Source organism: Colius striatus, chromosome 17 (genome assembly GCF_028858725.1).
Source record: "Colius striatus isolate bColStr4 chromosome 17, bColStr4.1.hap1, whole genome shotgun sequence".
Lineage (NCBI taxonomy): Eukaryota > Metazoa > Chordata > Aves > Coliiformes > Coliidae > Colius > Colius striatus.
This window is the reverse complement of record NC_084775.1, coordinates 15,564,254-15,586,740: the sequence shown is the minus strand read 5'-3', so window position 1 is coordinate 15,586,740 and position 22,487 is coordinate 15,564,254. Positions and strand designations below refer to the sequence as shown.

The window sequence follows — 22,487 nt, the reverse complement described above, 5'->3', positions numbered from 1 at the left end:
AGGGGAGCGATGCTGAGCAGAGGCAGGAGTAGGCGCTGGGGACCTGAGCAGCAGCTCAGTGATGGCTGTGCCAATGGCTCTTATTAAAAAATAATAGTGCTGCAGCCTCCAAATGAATTAAACTCAGCACGAGGCAAAGCTTTGGGAGCAGGCTGCCTGTTCCCCTTGCAGCAAGGAGATCCCAATGTCTTCACAGCTTCAAAAAGCATCTAAAATCCCCCTCATCTCTGCCTGCAACACTGGGAGCAGATTTTGCAAGAGTTAAACCCTAAATATTTACAAAGCACTTGGAAGAAACCTCAATATTTGGAAAACACTTGGAAGAAAACAAACAAAACCTGGTGTATTTAACTAACCAATTAAAAGGCCTTGAAGTCTGGGTCTGAGCCTCAGCTTGGGGGGGCAGCAGGATCCCCCCCTGGGCAGTGCCCACTCGGATGGCACAGCCAAAAGTGAGGAGGGGGGTCCTGGAGCCGGTGACCCCCAAGCAAGAGCAGGGCAGGGGTCTCAGGTGGGGCTGGGGGGGTTGCTGGGGGCTGCTCAGACCCAGGGTGACCCACCGGCACTCACGGGGACGTGCAGCCTCCAGCCCCGGGGAGCGCAGCCGTGGGTCCCAGCTCCCTGGGCTGGTTTGGGGGTGCAGGGGGGCAGAGGGGCTGCTGGTGCTGTGTCCCCCTCCCCGGCCGCTCGCTCTGCGCCAGGCAGGTCGGCGGCTGTCACACCGCGCCGGCTCTCCCACCCTGCCAAGTGCCGTGGTTTCTATGGCGACGGTGTCCCCAGGATGGGTGGCGCAGAGGCCACCGCGCCACGGCGGATACGGGGAGGGGGACCCAGGCCCCGGTGTAGCCCCCTCCTCACCAGCACAGCCCCAGCAGCCCCCCACCGACAGCATCACCTCAGCATCCCCCCCCGGCTGCCCCTCTGAACAGCCCCGCGCCGCGGGACCCCGGCCCCAGGACAAAAACCTCCCTCTGGCAGAGCATCGCTGGCGCCAGGGGCCCAGAGACAAACGTGTCTCAGCTTCGGGGGCTTCGATTCAAACCAGCTACAGAAATAAAAGCCCAGAGAAATCCATCTGAACAGACGTAGGTGGCAGAGCCCCGCGCAGCCGGAGCCTGCAAAGACAACCAAATCCATGACAAAGCACAAAGGGAAGCGCCGGGCTGCGCCGTCCCCAGATATTCATCCCTTCACACGTTCCCTTTTTAGGCTGACTTGTCATTTCAGACGGGCCTTTTTCTTTCCCTCCCCTTCCCTCTCCCCCTCGCCGGCGCACGGCTCTGCCGAGGCGGCTGCTGAATTGGATCACCTCAGGGCGAGCACTTTATTATCTGCAGTCAAAGCGTCACCACAAATACCCGTCTACACACACACGTGTCACTTCCCATTTGTCTCCTCCACGAGGTATTAGTGTCGCTGCCGCTGCCGCGCGGTGCCACCGCGCCCATCGCCCCGGCAAAGGCAAACGGCGCCCGGCCGGGGTGGCGTGGGGACGGCGGCTGGGAGAGCGGGCTGGGGCCACCCCACTGCTGCCCCAGTGTCACCGTGATGCCACCCCAATGCAAACCCAAACACCACCCCAGTGCCATCCTGATGCTGCCCCAGTGCCATCCTGGTGCTACCCCAGTGCCACCCCACTGCCATCCCAGCATCACCATGATGCCACCCCAATGCAAACCCCAATGCCACCCAGTGATACTGCCTCAGTGCCATCCCAGTGCTACCCTAATGCCACCCTTCTAACAGCCAGCACAGCCCAGATGCCACTCCAATGCCATCCCACCACACAGTCACCAAAAGGACCCTGGGACCAGGAAGGACCCCACCGTGTCCATCAGCCCCACAGCTCAGCCTGGCCACTCCCCAGCCCCTCCCTTCGGTCATCAGCACTTAATTAGTGTTTGATTAAGTTTAAGACACTGACTTTGCACACTGAGAGTGGCTGCTGGTGCTCCATCCCTGGCTCAGTGGCCCCACATGGCCCTGATGGTAGCCAGAACCTGCTCTGTGGCTGATGGACCGATGCAGCCCCAGAAAGCTGGGACACAACCCCTGTCACGTGCTGGGGCGCTCCCAGCAAAGCCCACCCAAAGAATGGGGCTCTAACCGGGTGGGAGACGGTCCCCCTGCTCCTCCCCTACCCATCCATCCCCCCTTCACTCCTCACCCCCGCCTCACCCACCGGTCCCCACCACGCACATGACCCATCACCAAGTGTTTTGCAGCGTTTCCTGGCAGGGAAAGTGCAAGTCAACAGCACGTTTTGGGCACGGCAGTTAATTGAGCTCCTTTTTATAGCACGTGTATAAATACACAGAACCATCATTAACAGATCCCTTCCAGAAACTGGAAATGAAAGAATTAATCTTATTTCACTCATGTGTAACCCCTCATGAAATTACAATGGCATTTGACGGGTGTGTACAAGCGGAGCCTCGCTGGAGCCGCTGCGGTGAAAATGCCCTTGGAAGAGGCGGAACTGGGTAACCAGAAGCCATTAAACGGGTGAGGGGTGACCCTGGGGTTGGGTCTTCAGCCCTTTGCTGTGCTCTGAGCCCTGGGCATCGCCTCTCATCAGAGTTTTAATAACCCAGGAGGGCTCATCCACTCCCTAGAGCCATCCCCTACCCCATCCCCGTGGGACTGAGGTGCCAGGTCCCTCGGGAGCCCTGGCACGAGGCCTGAAGGATGTGCAGGGTGAGAGGAGGTGGCTGATGCTCCCCTGGCAAAAAGCAGCGTTAGCACGGAGGGAGCCCTGGGAGCTGCCTGGAACCCCCAGCTCTGGGGGGCTCCTGCCCCCTCACAGCATCCCACATCCTTCATCCCACACCCCACATCCCATCCTGTGCCCCCAGCCCCATGCCCAGCGCCGGGCTGACGGCAGAGCCCGGCAGGCTGAAGCAGGGCACGTGGAGAGCAACATTTAATTAAAGGTAAGCCAGTGCTACATGACTGCAGAGAGCAAGAGCTGCAAAGAGTTTGGCCAAGCTGAGAGGGGTATTATTTGATTTATAATTTAAATAAAGCTCAGGATTCCTGTAATGCACACGGAATAAAATCAAAAGGGACCAGGCTGCTGGAGTTAATTGGACGTGATATTTTCCTGAGGATGCTGCTTCTCTGCAGGCTGCTGCTCCTCAGCTGGAGGCGAGCAGGGCTGGCAGGGCCCGGGCACCCTCCCGCTGCCTCCTGCATCCTCCTCCAGGAGCAATGCCCGCCCTGCAGCCCTGGGATCACTGGCAAGGGCGACAGGCTGCTGCCGCGAGCAAAGGCACCCACAGCATTTAAGGAGGTGGATGTGGGCTGCGCCGAGCGCGCAGGGACGCGGCAGCACGGGGGGCACCGGGGCTCGGGGGAACGGTAACAAGCAGCAGAGCCAAGGAGCAGAAGTGGGGGACAGAGGAGCTGGGGCCGTCAGCTCCCAGCATGGGCAGGGAAATTAGTCAGCTCACCTTTTAGGTGAAATTAATACAGGAATTAGTCAGCGGCGGGGGCGGGATAATGGGATTTCACAGCGGTGCCGGGCCAGACGGCCAACGCGCCGAGAGCCAGACTCATTTAATATCGACAGAAACAATGCCAGAGGACAGAAATCAGACCCATAAAGATAATTACTGAGATACTCAGGAGCAAATTAAGTAATCAGAGGCACTTCTAAATTGTGCCTCGTTTGAAGAGGACGCTCTCCCTGTCGATTCCCTACGCGGGCGTTTAGGAGGCGGCAGGAGGCTCAGCCCCTCCGCGCCGGCCGCAGCTGCCGCACACAAAGGAGGGGAAGGAAACCGTGTTCCAAACCAGATGCTTGGCCCTGGGTGTCACCTGCAGTTTAATCTGCACTAGACAGAGCGAGACGGGCTGGGTTTGCCCGGAATGAGCGCAGACGTGCGGGCAGCTAAACTTTGATGAAGGTGACCTGGCTGGTGGCAGCGGGTGGTGAGCGTGGTGCTGCAGAGGTCTGGCTGGGGAGCTCGGGGAGGAGGATGTGCCCTGGGGGCAAACAAGCCTCAGAGATGTTGGGTGAGCACAGTCCTGCCCCGAGGGATGGGCAGAAACAAGCCAAAAACCCCCCAGAACTCCTCAGCATCCCTATGAGCTGAGATGGGCCCTGGCTCTGAGCTGCGCCCAGGGGATGCTGCAGGGACTGATGGGTGTATCCTGACCTCAGCATCACACAAAGACAGCCAGTGCCAAACACCTCCAGCCTTGCCAGGCTCAGCCTGCCCACGGGTCTCAGACTGTATGGGCATGGCTGAAGTAATTAGGCTGTGGCAGGGAGGTGTGTCAGGAGCCAGCCCCTCATGCCAGCTCTACTCACGCCCCACATCAGCCCCTTGTGCCAGCCCTGCTCCAGCCCCACATCAGCTCTGCTCCAGCCCCACACCAGCCCTGCTCCAGCCCCACACCAGCCCCGTGCCGCCACACGCTGCTCGGCCGTGACAGATTAGGAATCATTTCACAAGAGCAACATCCGTTTTCCTTCCAGACACTAATAAGCAGACCCAAGCAGCTCAATGAGCTCTGACGCAGCACAAGCACATGGGGGTCTGCACATGCACCCACCTGCTTTATGGACACACTGAGACCCTCCCAGATTTGATGCCCGATTTTGCCCAGCCCCATGATCTCTGATGCACACACATGTGCACAGGCGCCCATCACCTCGCCTCTGGCCTGGGTGCCCTGCTTCCTGTGTTGGAACTTGGGGAGCTTCACCCCAAAAAACAGCCCTCCTGTCTGCCAGGGTGACCCAGAGCCCGCTGGAGCGATGCTGGGGGTCTCTGGCGTGGCCAAGCATCACCCAAACCCCACACCCAGCTCACTCAACTGCATCGGGGTGCCCAGGTAGAGGGGGGGAAAAAATCCCCAGTCTCTGGGAAAACACAGATCATTAAACAAATGCCCAGGGGCTGTCACAGACTAACAAGCAGAGCTTTAGCAGCTGATTTGTCTTCAGCCAGCAAGGTTTAAAAATCCAACTGAGACCAGCAGAAAAATATCCACTCCCCTCTTTAAAACACACATTCATCACTTGAGAATCTGAATGCGTCTTTCCCAGCCGGGGAGGTCAAACACGCCTGCCTAAAGCAGGCTCATTAAATATACATTTAATCACGGTTCGGATTGAGAGACAAAGGCTGGGAGAGACAGGTGCTTTGCTGGAGTGACCTTTTGCATCCCGGTTTAATGTAACTAGTTTACAGCTTATCTGAAAGGCCAGCTCCTGGGGAAGGCGAGCTGCAGCAAAACAGGGAAAGTAATTAGTGGGGGGGAAGGGCCGGGGAGGTTTGGGGGGCTGCAGAGCAGGCGACAGCAGCATCCTCTGCCACAGACAGCTCTGCAACATTTTCTGAAGTTCCACTTATCAACCAGAGCAACCCAATTTAATTTGCTTATCTTTTCTCCTTCCTCCCTCCCTCCCCTCTTCTCCTGCTCTTTTTAATTATCAGTTAAATAAATGTCTTTTTCAATAAGGAAGCAGCATCAAAGCGGGCGCGGGGCCCCTCCGGGCACTTACACTTGCGTGGCTCCAGCGCCTTGTTGGGGCAGGCGAGGTGCTGGGCTGGGGGGTTCTGGGTCCGCTGCAGACAGGCCAGCATGGTCCTGCTGTGCTGGTGGGCACTGCCACCCCTGTTCCTGCTGAGGCAAGAGACACTGGTCAGGAGAGGAGACCCACTTAACCTCACTGCCCACCACCCCACTGCCCACCCAGCTGCTCCCTGGGCAGAGGAGCTGGAGGTAAGAGCTCCTGCTCATCCCCACTGCCCACCCAGCTGCTCCCTGGGCAGAGGAGCTGGAGGCAGGAGCTCCCAGCACCAACCACGCTGCTCAGAACCCTTTGGAGATCAGTAACTCTGAAGGTCTTACATGAATATGAATGCATATCAAATAAACATGAATGTATATTGAATAAACACGAAGGTCACGGTGGGGGATTTGCGCTTCCTGCCAAGCTTTCTGTCCCTCCCGCCCCGGCACCGCGCTCCTGGCAGTGCCAGCCGGTGCCTCCCGGCACAGAGGGATCCTGCTGACCCTGGCCAAGGCTGGGCAAAAACCAAAAAAGGGTGTTAAAATCCCACTCGGGGTCCTGGGATCTGTCACCAGCTCCCAGCTGGCACCGAAATCTGCTCGACAAAAGCTGGAGGGGTCAGGCCAAAGTCATCGCCGCCACCGCTCTGCTAATTGTGCATCCTCCTGTCCCCAGCCGCTGTGCAGGGCATGAGCTGGGACCAGTTGCTGCTGACACCCTCCCACTGCTCCGGCTGGCACGAGGAGAGGTATTCCCGCTCGGAGAGGGCAGGAAGGCGTGGGCAGGAGCAGCAGAAGTAGGCAGCCGTGCCTGTCCTCCGGCATGGCAGCTTCTGTGCCATCGCTCTCCCGGCTGAACAGTCACTGAGGGTTGTGGGGCATGGCTGGGGATGGCACTTGGTGGCAGGGCAACCGTCTCCTCCTGCAGCCATCTGGCCGACGGGACGTTTCCCACGCCCTGGTGAGCTGTACTGGTGAGCGGTGCCACAGCCAGCGTGCAGGGAGCTGTGTGGTGGCCTCAGGAATGTGCTGGCATCACCTGATGTGACCATAACCAGATGGATGTGTGCTCCCCGAGCTGTGCCTGGGGCTCGCCTTGCTCCACTGCTTTATAAACATCTCCCTTCCAAACACGCCTCGGGAGCCACCGCAGACGCACAGTGCCCGTGGGAGCCGAGCGCTTGCTGCTCGCTCCTGCCCCGTGCCCCTCGCCTCTGGGCAGGGCTCTCACCCCCAGGCTGGGTGGTGGTGGGACCCACACAGGCTGTCAGTGCCCCTGAGAGGGCTGAGAGCCTCACCCCAGCGCCTCCACCCTGCAAACTGGGAGCAAGGGAGACACGCTAGGGAAAGGTGTGAGGAGCAGGAGGGGAGGAGGAAGTCGTCTAATACCAAGCAGGTGTCTGGATAACCCAGATTGTGCTGTTTTCTCCTAATAATGAAGTATTCATGAGTAAAAGCCTTTTTCACTACTTTCTTAAGATACTAATTTCACAACAAGCGCCTTGTTACCATGCAATTATTCCAACGGCGCGTTTCTCCCAGATCCCATCTGTCCTCGCGCTCTCCAAATGAAAGACAATCATGTAACCACCTTTCATTATTCACTATTTCACTTTCAGCAAAGGTACCCTGAAAGAAATGATTTCCTCTGAAAGGGACTTTTATTCAGTTTCAAAACCAATTTTCTCCTATTACTGTCTTAAAAAAAAAAGGAGGAGGAGGAGGAGGGGGGCAGGGAGGTGTTTTTATTTCACGCATTACATCTCCTTTGTTAACGCAGCTCGCAGTAAAAGCAGCCCCTATCCATTTTCTGGCTTCGATTTCTGGTAATTTTAAAATATGCCATTACAATCAGGCAGAAATTATACAGTTTGAAAAGAGAATGAAGTGCTGCTTGCTCGGCAGCTCAGCGCACTTGACTGCCAGGGAAGCTCAGCTCGCCTCTCCCCGCCGGGACTCGGGGTTCATTACGCAGCCTCGGCTCCCCCTGGCACGTGGGACCTGCCCCAAGCCCGTCCCCGTGGGGTGAGCCCGGGTCAGGGCGCCCGTGGCCACGCGTGGGATGGGCACAGCAGGCACCGGCTCCTCCAGACCTGAGCCTCACCCACGCAGTGACCTCGGGGCCAGCATCCCACCGGCCGGCACCATCTGGCTGATTAGTGGGTGCACGTCACGTCCTCCCCGCAGTGACCTCGCCAGGGTGCTGCCCCGTGTGCCGGGCGGGCACGGGCGTCCTGGGCTGCCAGAGGCACCTTGAGTGCCTCTCGGTCCCCAGGGAGAAGAGCAAGGAGAAGGCAGGCAGGGGAGGGGGTGGCACGGGGGGAGCAGAGAGGTCAACCCATCCCCACAGGGCCAGGCAGGACAAACCTGAGCGTGGCCAGGAGGGAGGGTGAGGATGCAGCCCTGGGTTGGGGCTGGCCCCCAAGGATGGGGGGATGCCGGCAGCCAGTCACAGGAGCTGTGGGCACCCTCAGCCCCAGCAATGCAGGTCACCAGGGGACATCACCGTGATGGCACAGGCACCCACTGCTGCTCTCCGGGCCCTGCCATGCACCTACACACAGCTCAGCACCCTCCTGGAGCCATCCCCACCTCAGACACACACAGCAGCAGCACCACGAGATGCAGGAGCCACGTGCCAAACTAAAGCCACTGATGAATTCACACCCCAGTTTTGCCCCTGTCTCCCACCATCACACAGCAAAGACGACGTTCCCGACAGCTACACTGTGCTGCACCCACCGCCACGCCACGGGCACATTCCCTAACCAGGAGGGTGCCGGTGCCCACACACCATCCCTGCACCCCAGCACCCTGCCAGGCACCCCGAGCGTGCCCGTGGGCGAGAGGGTGGGCGGTCGGCACAATGGGCATCAGTGCCACGGTGGCATTTCCTTAATGCCGCTCAGAAAAGCCCCTGAATCAGCTGATGGGAATTGGGCACCGGGCTGCCCGATGCTTAGCGCAGGCTTAGTTAGCTCCATCTGCATTTGAACTAATTCCAATCAGCAGAAGCCGATTTAGTTCAAGCTACTCTGGCTCTTTCCTGGCAGGAAAGGCAACACTCAGCAGTTTTGCTGAAGTGCCTCGAGTGTGCACAGCCTCTGCCCAGCCTGTGCCGATGGCACTACGGCACACGGGCACAGCTCACGGGGATGCCACACGGTGCTGGGACTGGGGTCCCTCAGGAACACCACGAGCTGGGTGCACTAGCAGCCTCAGCCTCACATCTCATGGCACTGCTGCCCTGGCATCGTCCCCTTCCATCCCTCCCCAGCCCCTTTCCAACTGCTCCTTCCCACCAGCCAATTTCAGAGCCCTATCTCTCCATCGCACTATTTATAAGCCCAAGGTCTTTGTGACTTTAATAAACCCCCCCACCACCACCCTCTATGGCTAAAGCCCCCCGTGACGGGAGGGTTTGGCACCTCCTCTGACATCAGGGGCTGATAAGTCGGGCTTATCTCCTGCGAGAGCCCCGCGAAGGTCCCTCTGGCGAGATAAGGCCGGTGCAGCTGTCGATAGAGGCTTTCGCAGGCGAGGATTTAGATAAAAGGAAATGCGAGGGGAGGAGGGGAGGAACTGCTGAAGCCTCAGCCTGAGCTGGGTCGGTGCCCCTGGCCAGGCAGTGTGAGGGTGAAGGGGAAAGAGCAGGGGCAGCCCTGCGCAAGCAGCCGAGCAAAAGCAAGGACCAAGGTCTTGGTCACAGTCTGGGCTCTGGTGCAAGGTGGGTGCATCGTTCCCTGGGCATTCCTGGGGTGCCAACCCATCAAAAGGGAGTTTGGGGGGCTGGGAGAGGAGTAAAGGGGCAGCGATGGGGATGCTGCAAAGCCATTTGGGTCACCCTGCCATGTCTCCCTCCGGCTATTAAAAGCCAGGGCTGGGTTTGGCACGAGGACAGGAGGTGACTGGGTCACCCTGTCTAGGAGAGGCATGAGAGGCTTCTGACAGCACCGGACAGACGGACAGACAGCCGGGACAGGCAGCGTGGGAGCCAGGCCAAGGCTGGCAGCAACCCCCGCGAGTCGGCGGCACCGGGAAACCAAGCAAAAGCCCTCCCTGGCAGTGCTGGGGCTACCTGCTGTGCCCAGGCACTCCCCTGTCCCCTTGCCCTGGCACGGAGGGGAAACCCACAGCCCCAAGGACGGCGGTGCCACCCCCATAGAATGCCCAGCACCGTCCCCACTCCCCACACACGCTGGTTTCCCATCGGAACGCATCCCTCCTGAGAGGCTGAGCAGCTGCTGCCAGAGGCTGTCCCTCTGCACACAGAGGGTGCCCAGGGCAAGTGGGGTTTTGGCTGGCATGGCTGTGGTGCAGGCAGCTGCCCTGCCAGCTCCTGTCCATCACCAACCAGCAGATTTAATCCCCTGTCCTAGATGGTGGCGAGGCCACAGCGCTCAGCGAGCGATGCCACGACTCAGCCCTGCACCGGGCACACTCGGGAAAGGTCACCTCTATAAACCACAGGCAGCACCACACAAAGCCAAAAGTTTGAGGATGCCATGCCAAGGGCTGCCAGAAAGCCCATCCCAGTGCTGCCAGGCTCACCAGCACGTTCCCTGCACCCGCCGTGCTCCAGTCCCGCCTGATGCGCTCCCCTCCCCTCCCCGGCAGCCCCCAGGCCTTTCAGGGGGCCCTGTTAATAATTAAATGTTAATCTAAAAAGCAATTTTAGCTGCAGTGCTGCAGATCTGGTTAGAGATTACATTAGCATGTAAGAGTCAAGGGTAATTTTCTCTAACCCCTCTTGTGATCTTTAAAACCCGCAGATCTTAAAGCAACACCAGCTCCTCTGATTAAAACTGGAAGCTGGGGTTTGCAGCAGATAATGATGCTGGGAGTGATTATTTTGCTGCTTGGGATCTGGCTGGGATGGCAGGGGGCTGTGGGGGCTGCAGGAGTGACCTGTGAGGGGTGAGCACCTTCTCCTGGCCCGTGCCCAGTGGAGCTGTGGAGAAGGTGCCCAGGGTGAGCCCAGGGTGAGCCCAGGATCTGCTGGCACTGAGCAGAGTTGCATCCTCAGCTTGAGGGTCCTATCCTGTGGCTGGGCCCTGCTCAGCTGTGTGTCCAGGAGGTCCTGTGTCACCCAACTTCTCCATCATCCCCCACCCTGTGAGAAAGAGCCTGTGGGGAGAACCCCCAGAGGAGAGGGCACACATCCCCATGGAGACACAGCTTCTCACCCCACCAGGGACATGGGTACACAAGTTTCTCCTGACCACCTCCTGCACAGCCGTGGCACAGACAGGCCCTTCCAGTGCTGGGGACACCACGAGGCACATGGGGACAGGCAGGGACAGGCACTGCCCATGTCCCCAACTCAGCCCCAGCCCGAGGAGTGGCTGCTGCTCTGGCACACTGAGCATCCCCATCTCCTGCTTCCCCTAGAGCCTGCCTTAAATTCTGGAGGAAACAAATTGCTGCCAGGACAGTGGCTTTTCAAGGCTGCCATGAGACTGGGATGGCAGAGAGCTCACCAGGCATGGCACACTGCCAGGGCTGGAGTGGCACCGGTGGCAGGGAGCAAGGGACCTGCACAGAGCATCCTAAGGCACGAACGAGGAGAGGTCTCTCCCACCCCAGCCAGTGCTGAGGTTTCTGCTTCCACAGTGGCTTCAAGGAGAAGCCCTTTGGACTGTTTATAAAACAATCAACATCAAAAAATACCCGAAAGCATCGTTTTTGCTTGGGAACAGGGCCAGGGAGGCTGAGGCAGGGGCACGGCTGCCACAGCCCAGAGCAGAGCACACAAATTGCCTCCTGAATGGTACCAATGACCCGATGGAGGAAATAAGGTATCAGATGTGTCTGTAATGATGGAATTAAAGCCCACCACAACTGGAGTGCTGCTGAGCGTTTGCAGACATCCCCGTGCAAGGCTCGGGCAGCCTGCTTAAATTTATGTGTCAGCTTTAAGGAGGCCTCTCATCAAATGAGCTATTTTGGGCAGAGATTAAACATCTATTTTAGCTGGGAGCGGGAACAGCTCTCGAACAGGTTAATAATGATTCTGGAAAGCCAAGCCCCAGGGCAGGGCAGGACCCTGGGCAGCAGCACCAGGGGGTCCTGGAGGGTCTGTGAGGCAGGAGGATGGGGGACCCCGATGCAACGTCCCCCCGACCCGCTGCCATCCTGCCAGCGAGGAAGCAAGCCCGGTGCTGCTGCGGGGCAAGGGGAGGCTGAGCTGCAGCGGGTAATTGGAAGTGGCAGCCACTGGCACGCTGCTGCCCACAGGGTCATTACGTGGGACTGGGAATGGAATGCCGGGAGTGAGGGGGAAAGAGGCCCTGTTAGCAAAGGTCAGGGCCCTGCTCGGGTGCCCTGGGTGCTTTTGGCAGGGCCTGAACCCGGCTGCAGGGGTCCTGGCAGGGCACCATGTGGGCAGGATCTGCCTAGACAGTATCTCCTCTAATTTGGTACCCAGTGACAGGGAGCAGCAGACATGATGCCCCGGGGGGTTCCTCTCACCAGTCCCTTGAAGCAAAACCTCAACTCACTCAACACCATCATGCCATGTCTCCAACCTGCACACGGGTGGGGGGAGAGAGGCTGGTGGGACGAGACCACTGAGCCGCTCACTGCCCCTGGCAGCCAGAACCCCATGCTCACAATGCTCACAGGCTTCTGGTCCCAATCCCAGCAGAGATGTGGGACTGAACCAACAGAAAAACAAAGCAGCTCCAGAGAGGTCTCCAGAGCAGCGATTAAAAGCACCACAGACCCAAATGACCCGGAACCCCAGCCTGGCACACGTGCCCAGCCCCTGGGCACACGCAACACCCAGCTGAGACCACACTCCACACTCCAGGGACTAAAGCTCCCCAGCACACTCCTCCTGCTCCCTGCTGAGGGCAGTGTCCAGGGAGCAGTTGCTGTGGCAGCCCGGGCTGGGCACTGGCCCGTCCGGCTGCTCCGTGCCCGGGCGCGCGCCGCTCCGTAATTACAGCCCCGAGCGCCTGAGCTGTGAAAGAATCTGATGAAGGAATCCAGGGTAGATCACGCTGCTGAAATTACTATAATCAAAGGCTTTCACAAAGGCTTCAAATGCAACCAATTACCCTGAAAGGCGAGGCAAGAAAGAAAACAAATTAACGTGTTTGCACAGAGGCTCCGCGGCAGCGGCAGCAGCACACACATGGCCCCTCTGCCCCTGCCCCGGGCCAGCCACTGCTCTGCATCCCCAGCCCTGGGGACCAGCCTCCCCATCCCCATCACAGCTCCTCGTCCCTGCATCCTGCCCCGTCACCGCTTCCCACCGCTCGCCTCGGGGTGCAGCTGCACACAAAGGGGCTCTGTGACCGTCCCTCGCCCCGCAGCCCGACGCTGCCCCGTTGCCAGCACACAAAAGCTCTGCCTGTGCTGGTGGCTGGGTTTGCCAGGGTGGCCTAGGGAAACCTCCTTCCCTCTCTCTCCCCCTGCTCCTGTGGCACTGGCTGAGGTCCCCAGGCAAGGGGAGGTGGGGTGTCCTCAAAGACACCCATTGAGCGCAGCCCTGCATCGCCCCACTGACAGATGGGGCAACTATTCATGCAGGGACCCCCCCAGCCCCCCACTCTCACCTCATCTGTGCCACTGCTCTGGGGCAGAGAGGAAGAAAAAGGAGAGAGAAGAAGAAGAAGAAAAAAAATCAACTTCTTTTAATATTTAACAAGAGTCCATCACCCTGAGTCTATTTTGTAATACAAAGCTCTGGAGATTTAAACCCTTCTCACCCGGAGAGATGGAAATGAATGGTGCTCCTTAACGAGCTGGTTCAGCAGAAAAGAGAGATTTCTAAGATTACTGTAGGAATTCTTATAATTGATGTGTACTTTTGTAACGAGGATTATACCACCATCCAGTCCAGTCATGCCAGCTCTTTCCCTGCCACCCCCAAGCTCACCCTGCTTTCGGGGTTCCCTGGCCAAGGGGGACCAACCTGTGTCCCCCCCAGGGAGAAAGCAACACAGGGAGAGAAGGGAAGCAGAAAGAGCCAAAGGGAAGGACACAGGCTTTTCCTCTTTAGCTGCAGATAACCCAGCACAGGCACCGAGTGAGGCATCTCTCCGATTGATATACTTGTTTTACAAAGCCCTCCCTCCCCCTGCACCCCCCGCACCCAGCCGAGGCCGGATGAGCTGCTGAATGCCGAGTAATTAAAAGGAACAGAGAACAATAGCCGCGGCTGCCGGAGCGCGGAGTTTCCCTCAGATGTTTGCAGCGATGGCACGAACATGTCCAGGGCGGGCTGGCAGGAGCTGCCAGGCGCTGCAGCAGCCCGAGCGGAGCTGGCTGCCTCCCCCGCCTGATTGGCATTAATTGCTCGCGTTTGCAAAGCAGAACCCGGAGTCTGACATCAGCTGCGAGCCAACATTTCCTTCTAATAGTCTTAATGATTACGACGAGAGCTGATGATCGTTAATAGCCCGGAGAGCGGCTCTGCGGCTTCGCCCCGTGGGTGGGGGGTGAGAGCCGGGCTGTCCTCAGCGCTGTCCCCACCAGCCCTGTGCCTGCGAGGGGAGATGCTCCCCGGGACGGGCTGGGGTGCAGTGGGATGGGCTCCAGCCGTCCCATGCAGCCAGAGGCCACCCGGGGAGGGGGACACAGCCCATCAACCTGTCAAACTGTCTGGCAAGGGGATGGGAAGGACAGAGAGGGGACAGCAGCCCCCTGCCCTCCCAGGGGGGTGAGCAGCTCCTGGCTCTGTGCTATGGAAAAAAACCCACTTTTTCTCTGCCCTACAGGAAGAACTTTTTCCCTGGAAGGGCTGTCAGCCCCTGTCCCACACTGCCCAGAGAGCTGGGGGAGTCCCCAGCCCTGCAGGGATCCCAAAGCCGTGGAGATGAGGGTTAGTGGTGGGCTTGGCAGGGTGAGGGGAGGGCTGGGACTGCAGCAGCTTCAAGGGCTTTAACAACCAAAACAACTCTATGATGGGAGAGAGGTGGGTGCTGGGAGGGGGGGAGACACACTAGGAGGGAGAATGCCCCCCAGCCCGAGACTCCTCTGCTGCAGGGGTGTGTCTGGGGACTCCCCAGGGGAAGCACTGGGCCACTTTGCTCCCACGGGTGCCCCAAATGCAGTCAGGTCCCCATCAGCTCCCAGGGCCATGTCCTCACCAGGTGCCACAGGAGGGGCTGGGGGTGCTACCCTGGGGAGCAAGGAGAGGGGAGAGCAGCTTGCCAATAGCTCACAGAAACAGCACAGCCTGATGAATGAATCATACCTGAGTTTCCTAGACTTTTTACAAGGCTGAGTTTTGGGATGTCCTTGAGTTCCACCACTGCAAAGAGGCTTGCAGAGGGTGGATGGGCTGCGAGGACCAGCGTGGGATGCTCTGAGAGCAGCCACGAGAGAGCTGGAGCCAGACAAGCACAAAAAACCCGACCCAACCCGTCCAGATTTACACAGGAGGAAAAATCAATGGCCATTGATCTGCAATACAAAGCAGGAACGTGGCACTGGCAGGCAGCAGGCACCTGACCTGTGCAGTGCAGAGCACACGGCTCTGGGCCACCTCAGCAGGGACCAGCGTGCCCGCTGGGGGCCACAGCTCAGGGCACAGCCAGAATGCCACAGACCCTGACAGCAGCGGCCAGGACACATCCACGCTGCATGGGTGGCCCTTGCAGGGACACAGCCAGCACCCAAGGGACTGTCAGACACAGCCTCAGCTCAGCTCCAGCCTCCTTCAGCTGCTCTCTCTCTCCTTTTTTAATCATCTGTGTTGGCCAACGTTATCACTGAGCTCTGGGCTTTCTGAGGTCACCCATAATTGCTCCCAGATGGAAAGGAAGAAAAGTCTTGGTCCTTCTTCCCAAAAAGAAGTCCGTAAAGAAGAGCTCTAAAAGCGGTTTGTTATCTCACCTAGCGAGGCTCAGGCTGTATGTTACTGCTAATTGGGTATAACATCCTTGTCTTGTTCTGCTCTCCGAAGCTAAATCAAGAAAGCACCACTGCTGCGAACTAATTATATCTCTGGACTGCAGACTCCAGCTTGTCTTCCCCTTTATTGAGTTAAAAAATGGTCACTAACCTTAATCTCTCATATTCCCAAGCATTAGGGCTGCTGAAAAACCACCACTTCCACTCACACACCGGTCTATGCCGAGACAGATGGAGCATGTGGCCCGGTGAAGGCTTTGTGCTGCTCCAGGACCCAGCCCTGAGCCAGAGCCTCAAGGTGCCCACCCTTGTCACACCCTGTGGCACTGAGACCACCGCAGACACTGCTCAGGTCCCCCCACCACCGAGTCTGTCACACACAGCTGTCTGTGGTGCACACCCCCAGACACTGGGCACTGCTGCTTTCCTGCTGTCCTTCACATGGAGAAGTTTAAGCTTCTTTCATGATGATGATTTTAAAACCTACACCCTGGGCAGCGTTCCCACGGCCTGGGCTGGGCAGATGTAGGCAGATGTGAGTGAGCATCCAGGTCACACGCACATGAACAGAGGGGAGCAGCAAATGCTGCTCCAGCTCATCATGTCAGCTCCCAGTCCCAGCACAGGATGGAGCCCCCTGGTCCTGTTAATGCTGGTGCTCACCTGCTCATGACAGCAAGGACCTGTGCCACGGTGGCTGTTATTGGCAAAGCACTTTGTGGAGTGGTGCAGCCGTACGCTGCAGTGCTGCTGCCATGGCACAGACCCCAGCACCAGCAGGATAACCAGACCCCTAAAGGGCATCGAGGTGAGCAGGGGGGCTTTGACACCACACCCATGCAGGCTGGCCCCATCCTAGTACTTCCCTCAGCATCGGCCACACAGGCTGGGAAACGTCAGCAGCAATGTAAGGCTGTGGGTCAGAAACCCAAGAGCGACGCTGTGGAGCTCAGCACCGAGCTCAGCACCGAGCCCTGCTCTATCCCCCTGCCCAGGGGGGATCCGTGCAGACGCTGTTGCTTTCCAAAGGGAAAGTCAAGCTCCAGTTCTCCCTGAGAGCCAAGAGCATCCCCTTAAAAAATTGATACTTCCCTGACTATTAATTAACCTGAACCACTTAAAACCGCCTTCAATTTGTCAGGTTGAACTGCCAGCTCTCGTCGGTAAATCAAGCGTCGCGTGCAGACGGAGGCTGCGCGTGCGAGGCGGCGGCACAGCGAGCGGGTGCTCAGCACCCCCAGCCACGGGCATCCCCAGCCACGGGCACCATCCTGTCTCCCAAGAGCACCAAGAGACAATATTCACACCTTGCAATTAGCCAGGACACATATGACACGGGAGGGCTGGGCAGGGCAGGGGGCCTGGGGAGCACCCCTTGCTGCACTGTTCCAGGCTCCCCCACGGTGCCCTTGTCATGCAACCAAAGGCTGAATTCAAAAGCAATATGAATATTTATCTCTGACAGCAAAATCTCCCCCTGCAGGGTATTAAGGCTTTATTAGTGTGTGGTTACCAGTGAGCTAAGCCAGCCCCCAGCCTGGAGCACCACAGACATGACCTACAAGAGGCAGATGGTAAAAGCTTTGGAGAGTCCCTGAGCTCGGGCTGTGCCTCCCTTCACGAGAAGGGGGGCTGTGCACCTCAGTCCCACACAGGGGGATGGGGACAGAGCCAAGAGCTAAGCCCCCCAACCAAACCCTCCCCTCTTGCCCCTCTGGAATGCCTCTCCACTCTGGGGCTGTCCCCCACCCCCGCTCTGTACTGCTCACCGGTTTGGGTTAAAACACTGATGAATTATCTCTTTAGCAAAAGGAGTCCCAGAGGCTATAAAAATTCCCAGCAGGCTCCCGTCAGTCTCAGGTCATTAACTTTCTTTCATTGGGAGTTTGTTTACAGCCAGCCATAAATAGCGGCGCAGCGCTCGCCAGCCGGGACCGGGCAGGGGCTGCCCACGCAGAGGCTGCAGCACCCCGGGGTGTGGGGTCCAGCCTTTGCCCCCATCATATCGACTCTTCCCATACCACACATTTCCCACTGGCCTGGCACCCCAGCTGGTGTGGCACAGCCTGCCCACGGTGTCATGTGCCATGAAACCGCCTCGGCCCTGGGAATCGATGGGGTCACCTTGTGCATGGATGGAGGGAGCTGGGGCACGAGTGCAGCCCAGGTCTGGCCTTTCCTGGAGGAGGAGGAAGAGGAAGGCAGCCAGCCTGAGCTGCCCATGTGGGTATTATGTCCCCAGGACCTGCCCTGCACCCTCAGACAGCCCAGCACTCGCCGTAGTCCCTCTGCACCCAGCACAAGCACTGACCTTGTGTCAGGACCTCGGTGTTTGAGGTGTCCCAGACCTGCTCCATAACACCTCTCAACCCACTGCAACCTTCACCTCAGACCTCTGCCCTTCCCCAGCAGTCTCTAAGACTCGGCCAAGGGGGAAACCATCCACAATGATTTACCAGCACAGAGGTGGAAAGCAGCAAAGCCGAGTGCACCAGTGGCATAGCACCGTGCTCCTGCCAGGCTGCTCTGCACTCTGGGGCTCCTTTGTGCCTAAACACACGCAGGATGGTCTCAGAGCACCCACGTCCCACCCGAGAGATGGCCCCAGCACCAGGAGCACACCTCAGGCTCTCAGGAGGCTGTGATGTGCCTCGGGACTGCAGGTGATGGGCAGCTTTATTTCCCGTAAGCGCCCACGGCAGCTCTGCCACGGCCGTGAGAACCCTCCAGCTGCAGCTCTAATAAAGACGCAGGATCACGCGGCTCCGAGAGCCCTGAGCACCAGGCACCGGGTAAACACTCACCCCCTGGCCCAGGGCAGCCCTCTCTGCACGGGGGCTGAGTGGGCAACTGCAGAACCTGTGCTCCCCACACCACCAGCCCCCAACGCTGCCATGGGGTGACCTGGCCCCTCTGTGCCTCACCCCAGGCTGCAGAGGGGAAGCTCCTGGGGGCAAACAGCCACAGCCAGTGCAGCTGGGTCCAGCCAGCAGCCCACCTCTTGTCTTATTTAACTAAGGGGACGGCCCGTGCACAGGCTGAGCACGTGGCCCAGCAGCACCCCAGGCTGCACGGCGAGCTAAGAGCTTAAACCCCAAACTCACGCACAGTGACTTCTGCTCTCACACCCGTCCCTGGGAGAACGGGGACTCGCCAAAAACCGCGGCCTCATCACTCACAAGTCCCCCAGGTCTACGGCAATATCTGTATTTTAAACCATATACTCTGCACAACCTGTAATCAGAGCAACACAAATAGCCCCTGCTTCCCATGTAAATTAAAAACACCCATTAGGCAGATTTCAAAAGATGTCAGTAGGCTTATAATTATACACGACATCCTTCCGAGATAAAAGCGATTACTGGGGATGCAAATCACTTAGCAACCAATCAGTGCCCCCAGAGTGCAAAGCACTGACCAGCCATCCATTTTCGCCTCGTCCTTTTATTCCCTGCATCGAGCAAATACAAACACAGATAAAGAGAGGCACAATAGCTCTTGACACGCAAATAGGTTAACATAATAAAGCCAGCTTTAGCCGGCTCACTCGAGGGAGAAAAGCAATTCTCAGGCAAGCAGGAGGTAATAAAACAGGGCTTTTGTGTTCCTGGCTCCCATTCTCACCCCTGCGCCAGCTTTGCTGCATTAGCTGATAGGCATCGCGGTTTGATTGAATTACCTTTCATGAATATTAGCTTTTTGAGGAATGCGCAGGCAGAAGAGAAAGGAGAAACGTCTTATTTTTGCATGCGCCGCTGCAGACGGGCATGGGCGGCACAGATGGGGGGGCTGGAGGGGGTCCCGGCAGGTGCAGCCCACCCTGTCAGCTGCAGCATCCCTGGGGCAGCGCCAGCCAGCCTCGGGGTGTCACCGTGCACCGACCCCCACACCCCAGCACCAGACACCACCAGCACAGGACCTCGCCCTGCCAGGAAAGGACCTCCTGCACCGTCTCCAAAAGAAGCCACAGAGCTGCGGTGACCAACCCCATCGCCCCAGCACCCACCATGCTCGGGAGTGGGACCCTCACCTCTGCCCTCAGCACCCAAATAGAAGGACGATGGCAGGGTGGGCTGGCTCCCACCAAATATTTACGCGGCGGTAGCTGCCTGTGCCACAGGTGGGCTGGGATCAGGCTGGAGAGGGGAGCAGGGCTGCCTGCTTTCACCACAGACTTTTCACCCCACAAGTTCAGGCCACGTAGGAAACCCACTTCAGGCAAAATTAACTCTGCCACCTGGCAGGGATGCAAACACCCGGCACTAATCCCATACACATGGTGGGGAGCGTGGGGGCAGCTTGGGGACGGCAGCAGGCGCGGAGCACCATGCTCAGCGTGGACCACCGCTCCGGGGTCGTGGGACCCAGGAGACCCTCAGCCCGGGGAGCCAGAGCCCTTCCCAGGGCAGGGCTGCAGCCAGCAATTGAAAAACAGCACCAGGAGAGAAGGAGGCTCCTCAGCAGCCTGCTCAGGGATGGCTGCAAGGTTCAGGCTCCAATAAAACAGACAACCAAAGGGGCTTAAAAACATGTGAAGTGACGTGGCCTCCCTGGAGGGGCTGTGCCCAGGGCACGGCATGGCAGCAGCCACTCCATCTCCTCCCTCCACGGGCTTCTCTGCTCCAGCCCGGGGATAAATATTGACACCGAGATATTACAGATTTCAATGTCAGAGTCACCTGAAGCGGGGCCCATGGCGCAGCCTCGGCACAGAGGACGTGCCCTGCCAGAACCGACCTGCTCAGCTGGCAGGAAAGCCCTTCCAAAAACCAGGGAAACAAGCCAGGCTGCCACAGCCAGGGAAAGGCTTTTCCTTCTGCTGCTCTACACACAAGGTCAGTAAGACAGCTTCCCTCTGCCATGCTTCGAGGCAGCCTGACCCAATGGCAGCACAACTTACACCACGGCTCTTGAAAATCCACTCCTGAAAGTTTGACAGACCCTTAATAAGAAAAGTCTCTCCTGCGAGGTCAGGACACCGGGAGCCCTCTGCCAGGGCTGCTTCCCACCTCACCCAGCACTGGAGCCCACATGAGGCGGCTTTGTTGGCTGAGGTCCTGCCAGAGAAGTGCAGGTACACACGGGCACCCGGAGCAGTGAGCAGCCACATGTACCCAGCACACCGGCTGGTAAAAGCCCGCGGCAGGGACGGGGGAAAGTATAAAACTGCTAAATCCCAGAAAAAAACATGCTGAGCCAGACACAGGAGACAGAGTGAAGGGCCACGTGGCTCTGCCCTACATCCACAGAGCCCCATGGCCACGCACGCCCTTAGCACCCAGGCACGCTGCCCGCAGCCTCTGAGCACGAGCATCCCTGGCAGGAGGATGCACACACACACGCACAGACACTACAGAGACACCTGCACCCCGACAACCAGAGCCAGGCGAACCACCACTGCTCGATGCCGGGCAAAGTCATCCCTCAGCAAACACCGAGCACAGCTGTTAAACTTTGCTGCTGCCCCTCCTGGGAATCGAAGCCGCGTGGCCGGAGCCGTGCCGGTGCCGCGGCTGCAGCCGGTAGCCGGTGCCCCGCAGCGAGCTGTGCCGAGCTGCCGCCGGCTCGCTGCGTCCAGGCCCTGCCTCTCCAGCCATTAAATTCCCACAGTCTGACGGCTCTCCCGAGAGCCAGATTCGGATGCTGGGGCCGAGCCGCTGCCGCTGGCACCGGGAGCGTTTCATTTGCGGTCGGAGAGCGAGCTGGACGGGCAGCACAACCCCCTCGTCCCCAAACGGAGCCGGTGGCAGCCTCGGCGGACACTCAGCCGTGCTGCTGCCCACGAGCTCGCAGGGACCGCGACGCCTCGTCCCCGGCGAATCGTATTCCCAGCACCGATGGTCCAAAAGAAGCCACAGGGATGCTCTCTCCGCTGCAGAGCTCATTTCGGGAGATGCGTTTCGCCCGCAGCCGGTTTTCCTCCTTCAGAGCGACCCGACACCGGGGAGGCAGCGGGGAGACGGGCTTTTAAATAAAACATCGCCGGGTGGTTCCTTCTCTCCTCTCCTTTGTGACCGGCGGTATCCACAGCAGCGCGGGGTCCATGGCGGGTGTCCGGGCTCTCCCAACGCCCGCTCCGCTGTCCCTGTGGCTTCCCGGCCGCGCCCGGGGGCGGAGAAGGAGAAAAACCCCTTTTTTTTTGTTGTTGTTCAGGCGAAAAGGGGCAGCCGGGGTCGGCGGCAAAGGCAGCAGCTCCCGGACGGCTCAGGCTGGAAGTGTCTCAGCTTTCCTCCTGGAGGCACCCGTGGGTATTTTATTTCCACTCACGAGTCAGGCGACCCAAAAAGCCAGGAAAAGATTTACAAAAAAATAAGGAAATAATAAACCCCAAAGTTGCTCTCGTTCCTCTCCGGTAGCGACGGACGAGCCGGTTCCCAGCCGGCGGCGGCGGCGGCTCCGTGCCCTCCGCGCGGCTGCGCGGCCACGGGAGCGCCGGGGAGCGCGCTGCGGCGGCGCCGCCTCACGATGCGCCCCGGGAGTCCGAGCCCCCCGGTTCCCCCCGAGCCCTGTCCCCTGCGCCGGTCCACACCGCTCACCCTCCCTCCCTCCCCACACGCCCCCCGGTTCCTCCCCGGTGCCCGCCGCCGCCGGCCCCCCCCCGTTACCGTCAGAGCTGGATCCGGGCCGCCTCCGGCCGCCGCGGTGCGGGGTGCGCCGGGCCGCCCCCCCCGGGCCGCGCAGCAGCAGCGGCGGCGCCCGCCCGGCCCCGCGCCCCGCCGGCGGCCCGCCCCGCCCCGTGCGCGGCCAGCGTGCGGCGGCTGCCGGCGCTCTGCCCCCGGGGGCGGCGGGGGGGCAAACAGCGAAAATATCCGTTAAAAAATATTTAAAGCATAAAAAAACCCCCGCAACCGCGAATCAAACGAAGCCCGTGGGCGCGGGGACCCCCGGGGGCATCACACCGCGGGGCCTCCGCTTCCTTTGTGCGGCGGCGCTCGGTGTCCGCCGGGCCGTGGCGTGGCGGCGCTCGGAGGGGGGGCAGCCGCGGCTCAGCGCTCCATGGCGGCGGCGGAGCTGCGCGGGCGCGGCCCCGCGGCGCTGCCTCCCGCCCGGTGCGCGGCTGCGGCGACACTGAGCGCCCCGCGCGGGGCCCGGCGGCC

At 59.4% G+C, this 22,487-nt stretch overlaps 1 protein-coding gene across 2 annotated transcripts in view; it reads right to left on the bottom strand.

Annotated features, from left to right (window-relative positions):
• The window catches only part of FAM222A (family with sequence similarity 222 member A), a 28,263-nt gene extending 6,209 nt beyond the window's left edge, over positions 1-22,054 (bottom strand). Inside the window, exons 1-2 of one of the 2 annotated variants that reach the window (XM_062010224.1) lie at positions 21,996-22,054; positions 5,516-5,634 (exon numbers count right to left, since the gene is read on the bottom strand). In XM_062010224.1, the coding sequence (XP_061866208.1) occupies positions 5,516-5,597 (82 nt within the window). In that variant the 5' untranslated portion in view covers positions 5,598-5,634; positions 21,996-22,054. Of the gene's footprint in view, positions 1-5,515; positions 5,638-21,995 lie in introns of both variants that reach the window. The other variant, XM_062010222.1, reaches the window with a different exon arrangement.
• Positions 22,055-22,487: the final 433 nt, after the last annotated feature.